This window comes from Gobio gobio (genome assembly GCF_949357685.1).
Source record: "Gobio gobio genome assembly, chromosome: 16".
NCBI lineage: Eukaryota > Metazoa > Chordata > Actinopteri > Cypriniformes > Gobionidae > Gobio > Gobio gobio.
The window spans coordinates 35,014,229-35,037,928 of record NC_137109.1 but is presented as its reverse complement, the minus strand read 5'-3'; the positions used below and the strand labels follow the sequence as shown (position 1 = coordinate 35,037,928).

Sequence of the window (23,700 nt, the reverse complement as noted above, 5' to 3'; positions counted from 1 at the left end):
AATCAAGGGTATATAAACTTTTGAATGGAGTCTTATTTATAAATTCAGCCTTTTTTATCTTGTGGACAGTATGCAAACATATTTTATGTAAAATATCTTATTCAGGACAGCACTACACAAAAAATAACATGCATTTTGTATGATCTCTTATTTTGTTAAAATTATTCACATTTATTATATTATAGTATAACATTTTTAAATATATATACTGACTATATAGAGTGGTTATGCTGTCACTTGTTTACAGTCTTGTCTTCTGAAGCTGTATTTGTATCAGCGTCTCTGCCATTGTGGATTCAGAGGCTCAGAATCAATAGATCTGGATTCCACCAGGAAATGTGACGGTGCAACCCATTCCCTTCCTCCTTTTCTCATGTAAGCAAACCATCAGCATTTATGAAACTGATGATGTCTCTGTGGAGACCTTGATAGGACCCATTGGAGTGAAAGTTGTCTCGTTTACTTTACAGTTTCTTGTTTACTATTATCTTTAAAAAAATATACAATTGCTTTCGACCTTTGTCAGAGGGGAAAATGTGTGGATCTTTTTCTCCCACACAGTGTCACGTTTAATGGCAGCATTGATGAACAGTGAACAGTATAAAAAATCTCACATAAATGTATGAGCATCTACCGCCCACTTAATCCAGTGACTCACTGCACATACATAGGTGCTCAAGTAGGTGCTTAAGCATCTGTATACTGGCGCCGCTCACATCTTTGTGTGCAGCAGTAGGCCTAGCTATTATAAAAAATACATTTCTTAATGAAAGGTCTCTTGACATTTTCACATTTACATTTAACAGGGGGTAGCCTACAGTATATTGTCTTAAATAAGACTGTTATTATAACTGTATCTGTAAAAAAAAAAAATGTAAATTGCTCCAGTCACACTTCTGTAAAATGCATGTAATCAGAGCCACCACGTGTGGGCTGCGGTTTTAATTTGAACTAAATTTAGCTGCGCCCCCTTGTGGACATTATAGTTTGATGTTCTTTACATTTCAACTAATAGGTGGCGCCGTTTCTCCATATCATATGTTCAATTTAAAGACTAGCATAGCAGTATAAACACAATTGTTTAAAAAGAATATAAAAACGTTTCAGTATCAACACAGTTAGAAGAATAAACAATAGCTTTATTGAAACATATTGTAAAGGAAGTCAACATTAGTGCATGACAATCTATAAATCTGTAAATATATAATATCTTTGTCTTTAAACATGTATCTTACATTTGCAATACACACATTCAAAAGTTTGGGGCCAGTAATATTTTTTAAAGAAATTAGCAAAAAAATCATTAAAATTATCACAAAAGTACGTTTATTTCAAATAAATGCTGTTCTTTTGAACTTTCTATTCTTCAAAGAATCCTGAATATAAAATATTTTGTTTTCAACATTGATAATAATAAGAATTGTGACACTAAAGACTGGAGTAATGATGCTGAAAATTCTGCTTCACCATAACAGGAATGAATTACATTTTAATATGTATTCCAATATAAAACAGTTCTTTTAAATTGCATTGTGTACTACAATTTTGGTCAAATAAATACTGCCTTGGTGAGCTTTTTCAAAAACACACACACACAAAAAAATGTCAATGACCCCAAACTTTTAAACGATAATGTATATATTTACTAGATGTGGCAAAACATGTTAAATTCATGATAGTATAACTGCGATAATATTAATACATGAACATTTAAAAGAGGTAGAGCTAAAATATCATCTGATATATTCAGTTGTCTAGCCCCACCCCCAAGAACAGTATTTCCAGGAATCCCCCTTGTGATTGCCCAAGGGATTCCTGGGAAAACTGGACCCCGGGGATGGGGAAATGATGGAACACACCTGGCCTACCAAATGAACGTAATGTGAAACAATAATGGTTAGGCAACTACTAATTATAAATAAGCATTTTATTCGATAGGATTCTGTGATGTGGATTGTATTAGCAGGCGGTGTCCTTCCTCCCGAGCTACAGTGCTTCATCTCAGACTCCCAGTTGACCAGAGATGCAGCACTGCACCTTGGGCCTGAGGACTGTAGCAGGAATGAATCATGCAGGACTCCTTTTGTGCTTACCATATCACCGTCTTTGATCAGTGTCCTCCTACGTCCTGTTGATTACATGGGAGTCTCATATACTCATGACTCATATAAAGAACCAGAGGTTCGAATGATCTCTTCTTTAGTCTGTCACACAGCCAGCTGGTCCGACCTGCAGCTATAAACCCTGAAGATCAGAAGCAGAAGATGAATACTCAATTACACTTGGATAGATGCTATTTATTTAGTATTTTATCCCTTTTTAGATAAACAAAAACGTTCCTGAAATGCACACACTATACAAAAAAAAAAATCAATGTTGTATATAAAACAAAGATTATCAGAGAGTATTTCTACACTTATTATTTCTCGGTGTATGAATGGATGCATTTGTTAGGCCCATTGCTTTTAAAATTGATGGATGTGTGTGGGGGAAGTGTTGTGGGTGTACAGGAAATGGATTTGACCTACATGCCCTGATCTCCCTATCTCAGCTCCTTTTCCTTCCTAGTCTCTCACACTTCTATTCCAGTTTTGATCCGCTCACTATGCTTTGGAATGCCACCCAGGATAACGGAAAGCCTTTACATAGTGATTCAGACACAAATAAGCTTGCCAGCCTGACAGCGGGATATTTAGCATGAGCTCTTGCCTCTGAAAGTGGCCGTCGCCCAAGAAAAACCTTGGAGCTGCAGGACTCCAATCCGCTGAATAAACAACTGCACGCTCGCTCTGACTTCCAGCGCTGCTCTGCCCCCAGCGGCACAGCACAGATCGGTGGTTACAGAACAGGATGTTTATTCCTGCAGTGGACATCTGTACTCAAGTTCAAAGGCAACATCAATGCAGCCGTCTGCCGTAGTGCCCCTGAGTCACTCGGTTCAGTGTACCGCAGAATGCAAGGCCACGCCCCTTTATACACAACCACTTCCTCCGTCTCAATCAGACTGGTCCGCAGGGAAGCCGGGTTCAAGGGGACGTCCTTTCTCATCTTATAAAATCCCACCCGAGTAGGCATGAGAAGCTTACTGAGGTGGTTAAACAGGCTCATTTGACACATACTTCGACTTTGTGAAAAGGCAGTTAGTCTGAAAAGGTTCATAAACCTGTCAGAATCCAGCCCGTGTGAGCTTTATCTTCTCAAAGAAGCAGACGACATGTTTTGGATATGTTTAAAAGAGTCTGAACCCTTCCCAGTCATATATGATAACCCCACACTGGCATCAGCATAGCAGAAAATCCTCGCTTCAGTGAGCTTTCTGAATATACAGCCGTCTGATGCCGCGGTGTGTGCAAACCACAAAATGCTACTGTATAGCACCCAGAGCTGAGCTCATTCTCAGAGACAGGCCGCTCTATATATTTTGTGGATGGTTTTCAGTTCTCCATTCAGGAAGCGGGTATGATTATGCAGGATCATTGACTCGCATGGCTTTCCCATCAGCGCTGCGGTTAATGGGGAGAACTGAGGGCAGCAGGCATTAACAGACAGATATGCAGCCTATCCACAAGGTACTGTTCACAGTTTACAGTACAATCCTTTGGAGAAGGACTTAAGGGCTTGGTTGACAAGCACGTCTGGCTCCACTTTGTTGCTGTTTATAGACTGAAATGAAGCACGATGACCTAATTCTGAGTACAACAAAGAAAAAACTTCCACTTAGTTCTTCTTTCAAGTATGTTCCGAGGAAGCCTGTGTCCACATCAGAGTCCAGGTTATTAGATGAAGTTAAAGAATATAAGAAATATTCACATTGTGATATTTAAGGTTTCAAGTCATATTGTAAGATATTAGTCACAAATGTGAGATATAAAGGTGAAATTGTGAGATTTTGAGATATAAAAAAATAACATTAGATGTAGTCACAACTGCAATATTTCAAGTAAAATGATGAAATATGAAGCCCTGAATGTAAAGTAGTCATAATTATGAAATTCAAAATGTACATTTTGAGATATATAGCCAGAATTGTGAGATTTAAAATCAAATTGTGAGAAAAATGTACGAATATAAATAGTAATCTCACAGTGAAATATAAAGTTACAATAGTCACATCATGAGATAGAAAGTTGCAATTACCTTTATTATTTACCTATTATTTATTTTACCCTGAGGTGGAAATGGGTTTCCATAACATAAAAAAAACCCTCAAGGGAAGGGAATATGTTTTTACCAGCAGCATATTGTGTCAATTGTCCATGTTGAGTCCATATTGAGTTCCCCCCCTGCAGACTCTGTAATGAGAGAGACAAAGATGGGCTTTCATAAACAGCAATTCCAGCACATGTCAGGCTGCTAAGTCCATTATTCAAGTGTCATGTGCAACAACTCTGAAGAATAGCTCGGCCATGAGGTACAAATATCAGTGATTTTCCACACATTTCTCAGTTGACTGTGTGAAAAGACTTTGTCAACAATTTTCCTTGTAGGGTTTCAGAATGCCTCGGGCAGCTTTGATAAGGAGGATAAGAAACCCAACAAAGTCCACTTAATTTAATTTGTGGAGTATTGAATTACAAAGCAGGAAGGCTCCTCCAAAAATGGGGGAAAAAGGAGAAACAACATGAAAATTCCTAAGCCCCCCCCCCCCCCCCCCTTTTTTTTTTGTTTGAGTCTTTTCCAACAAGTGAGAGCTTTAGGTTGTCTCGTATCCCCCTTCTGGAATCTCCCTCAGCCCATATAAGGAATTCTGAAGGGATTTTATTTTGGGATAATGGAAAATGTAGCTGTGCTTTCGATAAACATTCACTCTTTCAGCCTCTTACGGCCTGTGATTGTGGAAGCAGATAGTTAGATAGTTTGTCACTGCTCCACGTGCCCTCCCCTCCCCCGTCGCTCTCCGCCGCGCTGCCTGCATACATTCCCTTTTCTAGTCACAGTCGGCGGGAGCCTGACGTAAAAGGCAAAGGGAACTGAAGGTGTAGAAGAAACCAGGAAACTTAGTGACAACCACGACTTTGAGAAAAATCTGCCCAAGTACGTAGAGCCGAGGCCCTGGGTCTTATATTTGACATGCCGACTAACAGAGATGCGAGTATTCTTTCTGTGAGATATTAGAGCCGGATATGTCAGTTATTATTCCACGTGAGGAGTTACTCAACCAACACATCCTGCTCCCATGCTCTACTCTTATGGACGTACTGAACTACAGCCTAATAAGTGAGCCCCAATAATAAACATCACATCCTGTTGGCTAAACCCTAGTTCCCAGGCTCTGTCATACTTGGAAAGGCAAGAGTTAAATTGTCTCACAATGAGAATAGACTGCATATGTGAATCAATAGTTATAATCAATAATCTCTCTACATGTCCTATTTTTTTTGTAAAGATAATTTCTGAAAATCTGAAAAAAGTATGTTAATGGGTATTTCAAGCATGACATACAAAGAATGTCTCACATTTCTTGCCATGTTGTGGTGTACGAGTCATGTTAATACAGTTCTGTTGGTGGTTTGGCTGTACGCTGAGGTGAACCTCACACACCTCCACTAACATGGCCTTCAGTTGCTATGAACATTGACACACGCACACGCACACGCACGCGCACGCACACGCACACGCACACACACACACACACACACACACACACACACACACACACACACACACACACACACACACACACACACACACACACACACACACACACACACACACACACACACACACACACACACACACACACACACACACACACACACACACACACACACACACACACACACACACACACACACACACACACACACACACACACACACACACACACACACACCAAACACACAAACACACAAACACAGTCTGGCCATTTCGGAGGAAGTCTACAGTCCTGATCTGAAGATTGTCTAAGTGTTACCAGCTTTTCCCGCTTCATAGCATGCCAGCTGTTTTTTTTTTTTTTTTCGCAGTGTTTCAAGAAACAAACCATTCTAGAGACAATCAAAAACAAACAGGGAATGTGGAAAGACTATGATTTTAGTACATATTTTTGAAATTATTATAGTTAGCATAAAAAAACTGTTAACTGAAATAAAAATAAAATCTAAAATAATATAAAGGAAAATTAAAAGTAATTTTGTGCATAGCACAAAAGTACTTTTTGGTTTCAGTTTCTAATTCTGTGTATGTTATTTATGTTGAAACTTTAAAACCTGCACAGATTAAACATGACATTTTTCATAATGAATTAATTCATAAGTGGATGCTAATCTTAGCAGCTATAAAAAGTATAAACTAAAACAAAAATGAACAATTAAATAAATATTACAATACTTTTTTATCATATTAAATACAAATAAAAACCTTAAACTTGAACATTAGAAGCTAAAGTTAAAATTAGAAGTTAAAAATGAAATGAAATGATACACATGTCAGGGTTACTACAGTGAAACCATCAGTGAGAGCAGAGTGAATCATGGGGCTGATCGAAATGGCATGATCTGTGTAAATGTGTGTATGTGATCAGGAGCGAGAGGGAGGGATACGGTGAAAGAGCGAAAGAGAGAGTTATTACAGTGACAGGCCAGACTGGTGCCAAAGTGCTCACCTCCACAGAAGAGGCAGATGCTGTGTTTACACAGACACAGACTCTGGTTTGATAATGGAGAGCGCGAGCATGCCTAAACATTGCCTTTTAAGGTTCCCTCTCATTTCTCCCCATCTCCTTAAATCATCACGACAGGAAACGTAAAGGAGGGGGAGGGAATTACCTCTCTCTGCTCTGTCTAGCTCAAGCTAATCTCCCTTCTGAAGCTCAGGCTTATGCGTGAACTACAAATGCAAACATTTATCTATTCCAAAACGAGGTTCGGCTTATTAGCCGTTATCTACATTTAGAATGACGCATTGTTAGCGCAGACCTTGTAGCTTTTTATTGAGAATGAGGTTTAGTGTAGAACAAAATTGGAACAACACTATGGGGCTCGTTTGCTTGTGATCTTCTGCTCGAAACTTGTACTGTGATAGTGTGATTCTGTCCAAAAGGTCGTTCAGTAAAAGTCCACACTTCATGCTATGACTGCTGTGCTCAAAAATGTTTTAGTAAACATACATTGTGAATTTTTTTTAATTTTATTTAATTTATGGTAAAAACTTGCAGCTGTGGTTCCCAGAAATTCGCTGTAAAAAAATATGTTGACAACATTTGATAACCACTCAAATTATGAATTAAAGGACTATTTCACCACCTGAAGGGTAGATCACACAGCATTCAAATAATGCAATAAATATGAAATAAACAGCGTACAATGTAACAAACAATAGATGATCAAATAAATAAGGAGAAACATAAATATTTAAAATCCAGTGTGATACGTAATAGGGATTTTTGAGGATGTTTGTTTTTCTCTGTGAATAATAAGGTTGAAAAATGTATATATTATTTTACAGTAGAACTACGTTAAATCGAATATGTTTTACCACGTATGATAAGGATGTACAGTTAACCGATTAACCAATTCAAATTACACGTTTGCTCTGTTTAAGTTACAAACATATCAAAGCCAGATTTCTCAAAATATGTGGTGCCATTTAGTCTGGCAAAAAGAAGAAAGCAAGAGAGGCTGATTTATGCTTTGTTTTGTGTTTGTGACAATAAAACTGCTCGAACAAGCGTGTTACTTTTTGGGTCAGTGTTAAGCCTGATGCCTTCAAGGACAAACTTTCTCTACTAAGATATGCCTCATATTTCTTCAACAGATTTGTCAAGGGTAAAATGAAGAGAAAACATTTCCATTTGACAAGAGATAGGATATAATTAACATTTCTCAGGTACATCTAAACATCATAAACACCAACACCCCCCTTTTACAAGGCAAAGGCCCAGCAGGAGCACTTTATGGCCCAAAAAGGAACTGACAAACTCCTAAAGCATTCCTTAAACACAAGTAATTGGAATGTGGAGTGTTGAGTATGTGGAAAAAAAACACGCCAGGACAGAGAGGACAGCGCTTTCTATCAGCACCTTTCGAGATTTTACCAGGGATGCCCTAGTCTCTAAAAAATCTCATGTTAGCTTTTAGGGGGCCTGAGGCTGTGTGGACCATTATGAGTGGGTGGACACAGGCATTGGGCAGTCCCTGGTGAGCACCTAACCCCCCTTCTTTCCCTTCCCACTGTTCATGTGAAAGTGACCCTGGGAACTGGGGTCCCCAGGGGCTCGGGGAGGGGAGCAAGTGATGCAGGGGACAGGCCAAAGCACCAAGGCCACTACAGGGTCATGTGAAAGCACTCTGCTCCGATGGCTGCCAGACTTTTGACTCCTCAGAAAATAAATAATGCACTTCCTTTCCCTCCCTCACTGTCTCCAACTCAATAACCCCTCCATCCCGCTATCTAATCTGTCCATCTGTCAATCAACACACATATGTTCATCCATCCAGCATAATATTTACAGTATAATGATAGATTGGAGTAGAAGGCTTTGAGATTTACAGGATTGTGGTACTCTGGTAACAATTGAGGGAACATGTGTGTTGTTTCATATTGCCAAAGCTGGTTTATTTAATAAAGAAATAAGCCCTACATTATTATGTATATAACACTTACTTAAATAAAAAAATTAAATAATAATAGACAACATAATATATATATATATATATATATCGAAAAGTATAAAAGTTATATCAGGATATATTGTTCTTGGGAAGTTCTTGACGCAAACGTTCAGTCTATCTGCGATGTTCAAGCGGTGGATTAGCATGTCTTTTACTTTATATGGGCATGCTAAGATTCAACTCGAATGTGTTGGAATGTGTGTGTGCGTGTGAAAGACACAGAGTGTGTTTCAGTAGGTCACCAGAGTGGCATCCCTGGACTAGAAAAGTTAAATGCTGACCTGAGCCTACCAACAGCTGGCCACATCTGCTGGCTCTCCTCCTCCTCCTCCGCTCCCTCCCGCATCTGATATTTGTAACAAGGTCTTTCCAGAAACAAAGAAAAGGAAGAATGGAGGAGAGAGTGTGGGGGATGGAGGTCTGCACCTCATTTCTCTTGCTCTAACAATTTCATTAGACACTGCTGCTGAGATATTTAGTAAACTTCCTAATGTGCTTATTGACAGGAGATACTGCACATGGTGGAAAGTCAGGTTTTGTGTTCAAAAAGCAGTAGATTTAAGTAGGTTTTCTGAGAAAACGTATACAATAATTGCTCAATAATGCATGTGAAAATTAGTAAAAACTATGGTGATAAAATATCAAACGAGAGACGTTTTGATTACAATTTCCCATTTATATCAATTTATCATCGGATTTGGCCGAATTCAAGTTCAAAGTCAAGTTCAAAGGCCAGTTACACAGCAGCCAGATCACATTCCCCGCTGAGGCTTTCGGGACTGTGCTCTGTGAGGTCATTTCACATTTCTCCCCACTATCCCCAGGTGAACTCTCCTATTACGCTCTCTAGCACACACTCAACCTGCAGCCTGCAATTCATCAATACTGTTTGAAAACATAAAACTGGGTTCTCATAAGTAATTCCACCCTGTCTTAATCAGGGACTTTGATTGAGCTTTGATTCTTAAGTGCACTCCTACAGGAAAGCCACATTTTGCAATAGTTTCCTGGCACCCTATTGCTCTCAATACCTGAACGGGAAGCGCTCACTGTATCAGCGGAGTGTTTTTTAGCCAGCTGGATCAGCTCAGTGTCACACTGCTCTCAATGACAGCTTGACATGCCTGGTATGTCTCAGTCTCTCAGAACCAACACGAGCAATGACTAACCCACAAATTAAGGTATATTTACCTACACGAACACAGTCGGATGTTTAGAATAAGTTGAGTTAGACTTACCGCAGTCCTGAAGAAGAAGGATCGTTCGCACTGGTCCTGGCCACTTTGGTTGGGTGGGAGGGTGCTGGGTATTTTGTGTCGGGATGGGTAGAGATGCAGAGAGGGATCCCTGCTCTCTTCCTATGGATGCAGTGTGCTCCACCGTCTGAAGCGTGTTCCTGGTGTGAGGCTCCTTTTTGAAGCATGGGGAACCGGCTTGGGGAGCAAAGACTTTTCTTTTACCTTATATGAGGCAAGGGGCTGGTCCACCATCAGAGCGGCACATCAGGGAAAGCCTCTCGAGCTGCCTGATTGGCTGATGTAAGAGCCCCCGTGACCCAAGCTGTGACCCACGATGTGCGAGGATGAGAAGGGATGGGAGGGAGGGCTCAGGCTAGGGGGCCGGGCCCGCCGTCTCAGCCTAAGGAAGGAACGTTTGACAATTTTCATATTTCTTCTAAATTTGGAGATTTCTACCCGTGCTGGAGTCTTGGCCGGCCTCTCTGAGAGTCCATGTGGAAACCATTAACAACAGAGGGCTCCTTGCCATTCCTGCCTGGGAACACACGGGCTCTGCGCAGACACAGTTATTTAAAATAATGAACTTCCTCTAGAAAGCACTGCGCTTCCCCATATGGGAAAGCATTTGCTTACAGAATGCTGGGAATCATATACTAGTCACATGGAGAAAAGAGTTACAGAGGGGGTAAGAAAAAAAAGAGAGAAAGAGGTTTGTTTATTTTCTTGAAAGAAGCAGATTAACAGTTGGGTTAAAAAACTGGGTCTCCACATGAAGATGTTCCCTGTTGGTGGCTGTTTTATTCGGTCTAACCAAATAAAATGTCACAAGAGATTTAGATGAATTAGAATATCAAGTAAAAAAAAAAAGTACTAATAAAAATCAAATAAAAATATCATAGCAAGTTGTCAGACCTGTTATTATACCGATTATTCCCACACAAAGTTAATTTCTGTGAATGACTTGGCTACAAAAATGGACATTTTCAAGGTTATTGCACAGAAAATCATACAGTTCATTTAACTTTTAATGCCCAGCAGGACATGTAATACCAGTGGAGTTTTATTATTTGTACTTTTTACCGAATGATTTGGGCCGGATCTTGGCCGAAAACAAAAAAAAACTATTTTGATATTGTAATATTATCTTGGAGGACAGAATTCACTATTTTTCATCTAAAATATCCTAGTTTTGAAGTTGATTTGAAACCCATATACAAATTCACTGCTAGAGCAACACATTCAACCTTTGACTCCAAAGCTATTGATATGTAACATTTGTAACAACTTTCTCGTGTGACAACTAGCCTCAGGCTCCCCTTTACATCTGCAATTTTTTTTAAATGAAGCCACAGAGTGTTTTTTCTTTCATGACACAAAGATTAATGGGAGTGAAATGGTCATCTTCATGATGATGGACATTGTGTGTGTAACAGTCCTAGAGAAATCGGTTATCTAATAATATAATATGGCTCTGGAGATCATCATTACACTGGCCACTGGCAACACAAAGTTCCATAATGAAATCACACACCCACATGGATGAACTGGAATCTGCGTGTTAATGATTAATCTATTAGCCAACAGTGTTTTTCTGAGGAGGTCTTCAGATGGCCAGATTTGATATTTTTCAAGTGTGTTTTTGTATTTATTTAATTGTAATGTAATGTTGTCTTACATATGCCGACCCCTTTCTAATTGTGAGAATATAAGCAGCAGACCTTCACAAACCAGACATTCATTCACACCACGTCTCGGCATAAATGGACCAAGACATCTGCTGAGAGTAGAGATAAGAGCGATTATAATGGAAAGCAAGACAAAGCCTTGACCTTGTGCCGTGCTCTCCGCCAGATGAATTTTACTCCTGGACACGTCAAGCCATGGAGGTCAAAGAGGCAGATTGGATATGGCTAAAGAGAGAGCAAGGGGGTGGTGAGATCTGTCTGTGAAATGTCCATCAGAGTTAAATCCCCTTCTCGCCCTCGTCCATAAAGGAGCGTGCAGAGACTAATGTTTAGAGCGGCTGTCTCCTCCAGACCCATGCTCTGGAAAGACTAAATTTAGACAAGAGTGGGGGGACTGAAGTGACAACACGGTGTCGGTGCGAGCCATTGTTCGCAGAGCCCTTCATTAGCTTCAGCGAGTGGCAGAAGAGGTCGCCCCCTAGCTCTTGCTGAGAAGTCTTAAAAAGGCAATGTTTGGGGAAGATTCTCTGTTTACATCTGGAGAAACAGGGGCTTAAAAACAGCAGCCAACCAGTGCCTCGTGGCTTGGCAGCCTTGAGCGCTAATAGCCCGGCTGAGGAGTTCTTTTTCTCCAAATAGAGAGTGTCATACAAGTGGAGCGTAGCAGCGTAATTTCCCTCTTTGCTTGATTTCTTTATTTTATGATATTTGAATAATGACTCTGGGTGCATATATGGGTATTGCAAAAGCAAAGCCGTTTGTAATTGTAAAAATAACGTATGTTGAAAACTACACAGAAAGAATCGTAAACTTTTTTTTATGGCAGCAATTACTTTTTTTTCAGTAGCTTTAAAAATAAAATAAAAAATGATTTATGCCAAAAAATATCACAGTAAATTTTAAAATTTCAAACCTGGCCACCTGAAAACATTAGAAAAACATATAACAAAATGAAGAGTTAAGTAATTCAATCTGTTGCAGAGAACAAAGAGATTTGCATCATATGTTGTTGTTTTATTGTCGAGTATTTTATTTTTTGTATGCATCATTATTAACGCCATACCTCTATCTATATGCATTGGAAAATTTGAGATAGGTTTCTTTTTTGAAGCTGTTTTCTGCCACAGACTTTGACCCCAAACAGAACAGAACAGAACAACGTGTTTAGTTTTAGTGATAGATGACTCGTTGAGACTCGTACACAGCTCAAATATACAAAGATGAATACAATCTGCAAGACTGTTTACATTAATGTGTATTTTTTTGGGGGGGGTTTGCTTGGGTTAACAAACTGTGACGGGCTGATTCTGAACTTTTAAGAATAAACAATGCAGGTAACATCTTGAAACGTTTGCAAAAACTGGAAATTCTGAGACTAATTTTACAGTCCATTTGCATGAAAAATATGTACTGGTGTTTTTAATTATTGGACCTAGCTATGGCCAGAGGTTTGTTCTGTAGAACTTTCGCATGTGACTCATCCCGAACCGTTTGTCATACATATTATGGATCATATAAATATCATAGAGAGACAGGCTAGCAACACTTTAGCAACAAAATAACAATGTGCTAGTATTGTAGCACAGGCTAAAAGATACATTTCCGTGGCAAGCAAATCCATCTGGTTTGTTAAAAAGCATCCTTTTATCAGAAGAGATGGAAAAGAGCCTACTGCAAAGCAAACATACACATTTCAGCTGGGTCGGAAGAAGCACTCTACAGAGTACATAGCAGGTCATTGGTTTAAAATAGATAAAGAGGACAAGTCTCGATATCATAAAATGTACATTTATTTTTGCATCCTCTGATGCTTGCACGGCGATATATGCTAGTGACCCAGAAATGACAAAAGGGCATTGAACATCCCAGGCAAATAAGATTTCAAATCTACACTTCCATTTGCCAATACATTACAGAAAGTATACTGTGACTAGCTTACGGACATTTATGACATTACACTTCCTTTAGTCAAGCTAAACGTTATAAATATACGTTTATCAATCGGAGTCATATCCCTGGTGCTGTCCTCTGAATGACCTCTCTGTACTGCAGGAATACCTTGCAGTAGATCACCGTTCCTTATACTCAGACGTTGGATTATCTCTACACACTCAAGATTCATTTTCTTTACCTTTACATGCCCTGAAGGAAGAGAGCCAGCCAAGGTGTCTAATTTAACTGGCCTGTCACATCTGGTTGTACTTATGTCCACCAGAGCAGGTTCAGCACATCCTTTAGCACGTAGCCAGGGAGGTAAATGACAAAAGCCATGCACTCACACATGGCAGGATGTATCAGCAAAGGCAGAACAATAGATTCCCAGTGTCTGACAGCTGGAGCTGTGCTCTATGTTTGATGGAGACCAGTGGGGTGTTCTCATTCTTTACATGTAGTCCTGCAGCACTGTTTACACTACATCTGATACCACTGGTTCTTACGGGTTTCTAAGTACAGAGGATTCAAAAGTCTAAGACCACTTGTGAAAATACCTTTATTTGCAGTTATGGGTTTACATAGTCATTCTCACAAATTTTTACATTTAATACAAATTTAAAGCTGCAGTCCGTAAGTTTTGCCTCTTTGTCGCCATCTCTGTTTGAAACAGAGTTATTTGTGGAATTATAATCTTTACGTGCGGTTGTGCATCGGCGGCTCCTCAGCGCAGATGAATTTCATGTTTTGAGGAGTATGTGTGGCTGTCATTCATTCACCACACCGGTGTGGAAACTGTACTTTGGAATCACAGATTCCACGTCTAACGACCAAAATAAGAATTTTCACCAGAAAATGTCATTTGAACTAGTAAGTAGGCTAACATAGGTTCTGACCAACTGAGAAAAAAAAAGCAAAACAATAAATTGTGCTACCAATAGGGATTGCTTAGCTCACATCACATCAAATCAAATCGTGCAAATCATTATTATTGTTACTTTGTTCTCAAATTGTTAATGTTAACAACATCAGCATTGTGTATTTGGTGTGTATTAGCATTACCTGTAGATTTCAATTTCTGTACAGTCTAATCTTTTGCTTTTGACTATGGGTGAATCTCCAGTTGTCACTGATGATTGGGATTTGGACCTTTCTGGATTACAATCCGCCATCAAAATTGTTAAATTATTCCAGCTGCTGTGAGAAAAGGCTATAAATGATTCGCCACCTGCAGCATCCTCACATGAGATACTACTACTACTACTACTACTACTAGCTGGTAGTGGTGTCAACAATAATCGATTCAGCGATGCATCGCAATGCGGGGCATGCACGATTCAGCATCGATGCGGCAAAGGATTCACACTGGCAGCGTTTGTCTCGCGCGGATATTGCAAATGCAGACAAATATTGTACATTATATGTCACATTTACGGTCTTCTCCTCCGAGCCCCGTCTGTCTCGTGCTTTGATTTATGATTGGCAGCATGCTGCAAATGCGACCGTGTTCCCCTCTGTCCCAAACACATATGCATATAACTTGTTGTATATAAGTAGTTCACATGATAAATGTAAGTTAACATTAAAGTGAATATATGCTTCTAGTTTTAATAATTTAAACAGGCTTTTGAAGTTTGGGCAAAAACTTCTGGCAGTGTTGTGTTTTTAATTTTTTTAACAGCTCTGGATGTCATATGGTGATTGTGAAACACACGGGGCACTTCACTACATGATTTCATGGTGGAATTTGTTATTTTCCATGTTAATCTGGTCAGTTTTGATCAAGAACAATCCACTGTGGCTTTAAATCAGCGTGAGCAGCGCGGCAAAATAGACTCGGCGCCGAAACGATCGCGGCACTACTGCTGCTTCTCCTCCTGCGATGCGCTGCCGCGCCGCCTCTGCGTGCGATGTGAATGCTCTAATCTGTTAACATGGGCGCCGAAAAAAATATGCGCTGCTTACGCCCTGCTAACGTGAATTAGACTTCAAACCGTTTCACCATACTTCAGTGTGTGTGTGTGTGTGTGTGTGTGTTGAGCTATTGGAAAGATCCTGGGTCTCTCAGGCCCCAAACACAACATGGGTTAAGTATTTCTTCATTTTACGTCATTACTTTTATTTATTTTAAATGATTACAAACTCTAAAACGTTCTGTGTATTTCCTGATTTTAATGAAAATGACAGAATTTTAATGTGGTCTGACTTTAATCATTCATTAACAGCGTTTGTTTATAGAAGGACGAGCTTAGCTACACTTCCTCTTTCTGCATGCGCTCTGAAGATGATAAAGCTTTCAGCTTGGAGGAGTTTTTTTCTTTATAAGGCTTTGACTCTTAACATTTCACCATGGTGCATTAACCCCTAAGATGTTTGTCCTCCCGTTGAGAATGCATTACGTCACCATCCACTTGCATCTTTTGCCCTTAACCGAGGAAGGAGGAGGAATGTGAGGGATTGGAAAACAAATAATGCTAAAAAAAAAATCTCTGTGGAGTTTAATTAGCTCGAATTGGGCTTAGAAGGAAAAACTCCATCAGGAAATTAGAAACTGAGACCAGCTGCAACCTGACTGTACTAATTCATGCAATCAATCCATGCAAAGATAATCGATGACTCTCGTCTGAAGTAGCCTATTTTTGTGAGGATTTTTCCTCCTAACAAGACATAATAGAGTGTATTGAGTAAGTGGCTCTGGAGTGCCTCAAAGAGGAAATTATCTTTACATGAACTGTGAACATCAACTGGAGACAATTCAAAAAGGCAAGCTGACAAAAGAAAATGTGTGATTCCAGACAGATTAACTAAGATAAAAACATAAATGTAAATGGTGCAATTTAAAACTATTGACTATTTTTAAAACTATTGTCAATGATTATAAATATAAATAAATAAATAAATATATAATTACAGTTCTAATCAGGTAATTTCAGAATCAGGTAAGTTTTATACTCTCAACTTAAAACTACTTATTTGTAGGCCTGGTTCTATAGAGTGCAACTGCACACTTTTTCCGTGGCCTTGGTTCCATACTTTTCCAATTAATTTCCTTTAGAGTTATGAATTTAAGCTATAAACCAAACCAACCAGCTATGAGGTTAATCAAAATATTACAAACTTTGATTTGAAGCAAAAAGTATTTTTAAATCTGACAAAAATGAAAATGTACAAGAATGTGTACTAAACAGCTTTAATGAGGAAAATAACTACAACTTGTGAATGACAATTCAATTACAAGTGATGGATAAACACAACTATTTATTAAAGCTGCAGCCCCATAACTAGCCTGGTCGTACCAGACTCTCGTACATTTCATTTGTACAGAGAGTCTGGCCACTCTCCATTGACAAGCGTTTACTTCCTTGAAGGCGGGTTCTCGGTTTAAAACTATTGGATCTGCTCAGAGTCACTCTGATCTGCCATAACCAATCACTAACCTTTGGTCGTGACGTATGTCATGCCCCGTTCGCCTCTGTTTCTCACATGGAAGTCCGCAAATAAATGTGCACACCACCTCAGTGATAAAATCTTGTGCATTCGGATTGTGATTTATTCACGGTGGCGGGGAGAGTTTTGTGATCGGGAACACGCTGCTCTCGTGGTCTGTAACATGATTGTATATGCTGTAAATATGCTGTCATATGCTTGGTATGATAAGAATAAATGCTGCCGTAAATAACAGCCCAATTCAAATGTTTACGTGCTTTTCTTCTTTTTATTTTTTTTAACGGTGATGAAATATTTTGCTCTTGTAAATACTTGCCTGCATTTAAAGAAATACAAGTCTAGAAATGCATCCAAATTACAGCGCACGCAACCGCACGGTGCTCTGCAGTGGTCAAAAAGGTTATATTCTGGTCAAAGATATAGATAAGATATAAGATATATTCTTGAAAACTCAGAGATGTGGATTCGGACAGCAAAAAACGGCCGGGGATTTTAAAGTGGGTGTTGGGAGACGGACGGGTTTAGCCAACTCCTTCACCACTAATGGAGCGAGCAGGTAAATCAAACTTTTCCCGGGCCAGAACATCATGGCCACCAATAAAACTCAGCAAAGATTGTTCTTGCTCTGGTTTTAACTTCTGGATATATTCGGCAGCGGTGCCAGGAATGAATGGCTTCACTCGCATATTTTCTCCGCCGCCATTACTGAACTACAACTCAAACTAGCGCACGACATCAACGTTATCGTTCTCAGCCACTCCCTCTGTTCGCTGATTGGACCGATAAAAAATTGTTCGGAGAAAACCTAAGACAATACCGCAGTCCCAGACAGAGTACTGAAGGAAAATGAAAATTGAGCAGAAGTACGTAGTAGGGTGGAGCCAGGCTTGACCGTAACTTTCTTTTGGTTAAAAATGTTCCAAAATCAATTTTTGAGTAAGTACATAACCAATCAGTGTTCAAAATCTCCTTACCGAAGTCCGATTCCCAACGGTAAGCTTGTAATGTGTTATAATTTGAGTGGTACTGGTGGATTTTTGAAGCATGGGAAATGCGAGCATGTCTTTGTGCCATTCCGTCACGTCTGTATACATAAAAGAGGAGTCCGGCTAGTAGTAGTATCTCATGTGAGGATGCTGCAGGTGGCGAATCATTTGATGGCGGATTGTAATCCAGAAAGATCCAAACGCCAATCATCAGTGACAACTGGAGATTCACCCGGGGTCAAAAGCAAAAGATTAGGCTGTACAGAAATTGACATCTACAAGGTAACGCTAATACACACCAAATACACAGTCACACAATGCTGATGTTGTTAACATTAACAATTTGAGAACAAAGTTTAACAATACTTTTCCTAGATTTTCACGGTTTCATGTGATGTGAGCTAAGCAATCGTTAGATTTAAATCACTGTTAGTAGCGCGATTTATTGTAATGCTTTTTTTCTCAGTTTGTCAGAACAAAAGCTGCAGACATGTTACTTACTTGTTCAGATGTCATTTCGCGAAACGTAGAATCTGTGATTAAAAAAATTACAGTATCCACACTGGAGTGAATGAGTGACAGCCGCATACTCCTCAAAACATTAGATTCATCCACGATAGCACAACCCACATAAAGATGATAATTCCACAAATAACTGCTGATTACTGGTGTGGATTCTGAAATCCACTGCAGCTTCAATATATATATATATATATATATATATATATATATATATATATATATATATATATATATATATATATATATATATATATATATATATATATATATATATATATATATATATATATATATATATATATATATATATATATATATATATATATATATATATATATATATATATATATTTTTTTTATATATATATATATTTTTATATATATATATTTTTATATATATATATTTTTATATATATATATATATATTTTTTTTTATATATATAAATTTTTTTTATATATATATATATATATATTTTTTTATATATATATATATATTTATAAATATATCCTAATAAAATCCTAATAAATGTATAATCAAAGCATTAATCAATATTTATCCTCATATATTATAATGATTTTTAATGATTCTTTCCAGTTATGATATTACTTAATCAATAGAACCACTGATTGTTTATTGTCTGGCCTAGGGATTTGTGATGTGTTGCTAAACACTTGATAGCAGAACATGTTGTTGTGTGTTTGGATTTGAGGCATCACACACCCCTAAAATGTCAGGAGAGCAGTAACAGTGCTTACACACTTAGCCCGGGCTCCAGAGACAAAATATGGATTTGTCTTTCATTTTATATTATATTTTATTCATTTTATAATTTTCTTTTACCTAAACACTAAAGAATTATGGTGAATATTTTTTGTACCTCTTACTGAGAGAAAGCACATGTTATCAGTATGTTTTGGGAAACTTTCTGGTCCGAATTGGAGCTCAACCAACTCCAACCTTGGAGACACTGTGTATCTGTGTATGTGCGTAGCATTCTGTGTTACAGATCAGTATCGGGAAATTTAATTTATTAAAGTACATTTTTCTTTAATAAATTGCACTCTTGGGTCTTCATTCTTCACAACTGGTCTTGGGTTTTCCCCTAACTCTGCAATTGTAGATGGCGACAAAGAGACAAAACTAAGGATGTTATTATACACACAAAAACGTGTATATTTATACATACACACACACACACACAAGTGTTTTTTGGCACAATTTGCTGGTCACAATTCTCTGGTGGATATTTGTTTTCGGTATCATGGGAAATGTAGGCTTTCACCATGAATTCTGCTGTTTAACACAATTATTTCATCATAAAAAATATGTTGAAAATATGCAGACCAAAGGCATGCCATCCATTAACAACCGTGTAGGTCACGGCAGGTTGATCTTTATTAAAGTTATTGTTAAAAATCAATACCCCTATGAAAAAAAAAAATAATAATAGATTTTTACTTCTGGAACCCGGCTTTATCAAAAACAGAAACTTCAGATGAATTAGACTGCAGTGCAACTGCAGTGCAACCACATACATGTGTTTACGTCCTTGCATACATGTTTGGCTCAGGACAGACGAAACTGGTTAATATGTCCTACAAAACAAAACAAAAAAAGTCTTTCACCACTATGATTGATTTCTCTTGGTGAAACTGGCTGGATTTTATTCGGAAAGGTTTGGCCAGCCCTTTCAGACAGGAACTGAGTACAGGAGGGGTTCTGCTCTAACCACAAATCTCTCCTCTTCCTGCTTATACAGTGTTAAGCGACAAATGACCTGAAACATTAAACACCTTCATGGTGTCAGTGACACATTGTAAACAATGTGACAAGACTAAATGTAGAATGGGTCATATACAACAGTAAAGCGTGTAGACAAACTCTCCTCTCTTGCCTTGTAGGTTATTGAACGTAACCCTGTGTCTGAGTATGGAAATTGATTTTACACGCACACGTCTGCTGTGCGGTTGGCATGTGGGTACACAATAATAGAAGACCAATTTGAGAAACGGACTGCTACTTTTCTTGAGTAATTATCCACGTGCATCTCTGTGTAAAAACACAGTGGAGGCCAACTTAAAGGGAAAAGTAACCTTATGAAGGGGTTGGGGACAAGGCAGCAGATCAGAGCAAAGTTGACATTCAGACAAACAGCACGATTGCGAGTTATACTGCTTTTATGAACTACACAGTACTTAATATCAAGTACTTGCACTTTAAAGACCCTTTTGAGTAACACTTTATAATACAGTAATAAAGCATTTACAAATCAATTGCAAACTACACTCACCTAAAGGATTATTAGGAACACCTGTTCAATTTCTCATTAATGCAATTATCTAATCAACCAATCACATGGCAGTTGCTTCAATGCATTTAGGGATAAGGTCCTGGTCAAGACAATCTCCTGAACTCCAAACTGAATGTCAAAAATGAGAAAAAGTAGATTTAAGCAATTTTGAGCGTGGCATGGTTGTTGGTGCCAGACGGGCCGGTCTGAGTATTTCACAATCTGCTCAGTTACTGGGATTTTCATGCACAACCATTTCTAGGGTTTACAAAGAATGGTGTGAAAAGGGAAAAACATCCAGTATGCGGCAGCCCTGTGGGCGAAAATGCCTTGTTGATGCTAGAGGTCAGAGGAGAATGGGCCGACTGATTCAAGCTGGTAGAAGAGCAACTTTGACTGAAATAACCACTCGTTACAACCGAGGTATGCAGCAAAGCATCTGTGAAGCCACAACACGCACAACCTTGAGGCGGATTGGCTACAACAGCAGAAGACCCCACTGGGTACCACTCATCTCCACTACAAATAGGAAAAAGAGGCTACAATTTGCACAAGCTCACCAAAATTGGACAGTTGAAGACTGGAATGTTGCCTGGTCTGATGAGTCTCGATTTCTGTTGAGACATTCAGATGGTAGATTCAGAATTTGACGTAAACAGAATGAGAACATGGATCCATCATGCCTTGTTACCTCTGTGCAGGCTGGTGGTGGTGGTGTAATGGTGTGGGGATTTTTTCTTGGCACACTTTAGGCCCCTTAGTGTCAATTGGGCATCGTTTAAATGCCACGGCCTACCTGAGCATTGTTTCTGACCATGTCCATCCCACCCATCCTCTGATGGCTACTTCTAGCAGGATAATGCACCATGTCACAAAGCTCGAATCATTTCAAATTGGTTTCTTGAACATGACAAAGAGTTTACTGTACTAAAGTGGCCCCCACAGTCACCAGATCTCAACCCAATAGAGCATCTTTGGGATGTGGTGGAACGGGAGCTTCGTGCTCTGGATGTGCATCCCACAAATCTCCATCAACTGCAAGATGCTATCGTATCAATATGGGCCAACATTTCTAAAGAATGCTTTCAGCACCTTGTTGAATCAATGCCACGTAGAATTAAGGCAGTTCTGAAGTCGAAAGGGGGTCAAACACAGTATTAGTATGGTGTTCCTAATAATCCTTTAGGTGAGTGTATTAGTTTATAGTTAATTAATAGTTTATAAATTGTAGTTAATATTAATAGACTATCAGTGAGTTCTTCATTAATTGCCACAGTATACTTAACAAATTATTATTGTCTAATTAGCTCATATATAAAGTGTTAGGTAATGGTTTGTTAACAACTTATTAACAGTACATTGTTCTCACTTTAGATTAGGTCACGGAATATTGGAAAATGTCATTAATTAAACCAACCTTTATTGGACATTAATTACATTAATATTAAAGGTGCAAATGTAAAAATTTTTCAGTAAAATATCCAAATACCACTAGGCCAGTGTTATACATTTTGTTCAGTGGAGTACTTACAATATCCCAAATGTTTCCAACTATTTGTAAAACGTGAGAAATTGCTATTTTAATCAAGGAACCGGGACGTGTGAGGGAGCCGCCTGTCAATTGCGTCATATCTGCATTACCCTCAAGTTTTTATTTTGCAGAAACGCTTTACTCTCACTGCAGTGTGAACAAGTGTCATAGCAGCTGCCGAGCGAACGCACAGAGTAACTCGGGAACTTCATTTTCAACACACTCAAATGTATCTAATATGATAAACAGAGCTGCGTTACCTCAAACTCATGACCGAAGAAGCGGAAGTGGCGCCGGCGACTGTCATTATAAAAGTCCCGCTGCTCGCAAGGCATGTGTTGCCTTCATCTTAACAATCGCTCCAGCGGCCTTGCTCAGCTCCACAACACTCGGTCCTGCTCTGCTTCATATTACAGTAACGTTAATAATCGCAACCATGAACATGATTTCTGCCCGAGTCCTATCCCGATTCTTTTCCACCGGCTGTGAGGTAAAGACCACATGTCCCAAGATTCTGTGCTCAAACTTGGCGTCATCAAGCTACTCCTTTGTCTTGAACAGACGACCTCTAGTGGACGGAAAAGTTACATAGTGCACCTTTAAGAGTTCCTTGTTTACATTTACATTGAGCCTATCCCCAAAGCTAAACATAACCACTTAAAAACAATGCTTTTAATACATACAAATACTCATTAGGTCATGTTGTTCAAATACATCAGTTAGGATTAGGGGTAGATTTAGGGCAAAGAATAAATACAGTGTGTACAGTATAAAAATCATTATTTCTATGTAAAAAACTTAAGCCCGTGTGTGTGTGCTTAACAAATTTGTAATTAATGTCCAATAAAGGCTGGATTAAAGCACTTAATTAATAAAATGTTCCAATTTTTCGTGACCTAATTTAAAGTGAGATATATTTATGGTTAATAAGTTGTTAAAGTGCCCCATTATGGTTTTTCGAATTTTCCCTTTCATGCAGTGTGTAATATAGCTGTTGTAAAGTCGAAAGTGCACAGTAAAGTTATTGTCTCCCAAAAGAGAGAATCAAATCTGAACCGCCTTTAAGAGTAGTTTAAATTTCGAATCCCACTGCGTGATGATTCTACGTCACTAAAAAATACATTTGCATAATGTCCACCTATGATGTACGTTGTCCACCCGCAAACAACTTGACCCGCCCTTAAGCACGTCATTTTACGACTGCTTCTCGAATTCAAGTTCTACGCGGGATTCCCAAAACACTTGCTCTTGAAAGAGGGGTGAGTACCCAGTTTATTTGGACCAGCTTGATCACAACCTGCAAGTATGAATAATTATTTTTCTACCGGGTGTTCAAAATGCATAGTTTTGTGTTTTAAATTGTGTACGTTTCCGGCTAACTGGCCAACTTATGTTATTACTCTTACTGAAATACTTCTGCCAAGCAGCTGTGGGACACTATTACCTAAAACTGTGTC

At 38.7% G+C, this 23,700-nt stretch overlaps 1 protein-coding gene across 1 annotated transcript; it reads right to left on the bottom strand.

The window, feature by feature from the left end:
• Positions 1-1,118: 1,118 nt before the first annotated feature.
• On the bottom strand, positions 1,119-10,379 carry LOC307139505 (uncharacterized protein; the record flags this gene model as incomplete). Its single annotated transcript, XM_079838504.1, has 5 exons — positions 1,119-2,244; positions 4,232-4,292; positions 8,894-8,977; positions 9,851-10,045; positions 10,307-10,379. 5 exons carry the CDS (start codon positions 10,377-10,379, stop codon positions 2,208-2,210), a joined length of 450 nt encoding a protein of 149 aa, XP_079694630.1. The 3' UTR covers positions 1,119-2,207.
• Between the last annotated feature and the right edge of the window lie 13,321 nt (positions 10,380-23,700).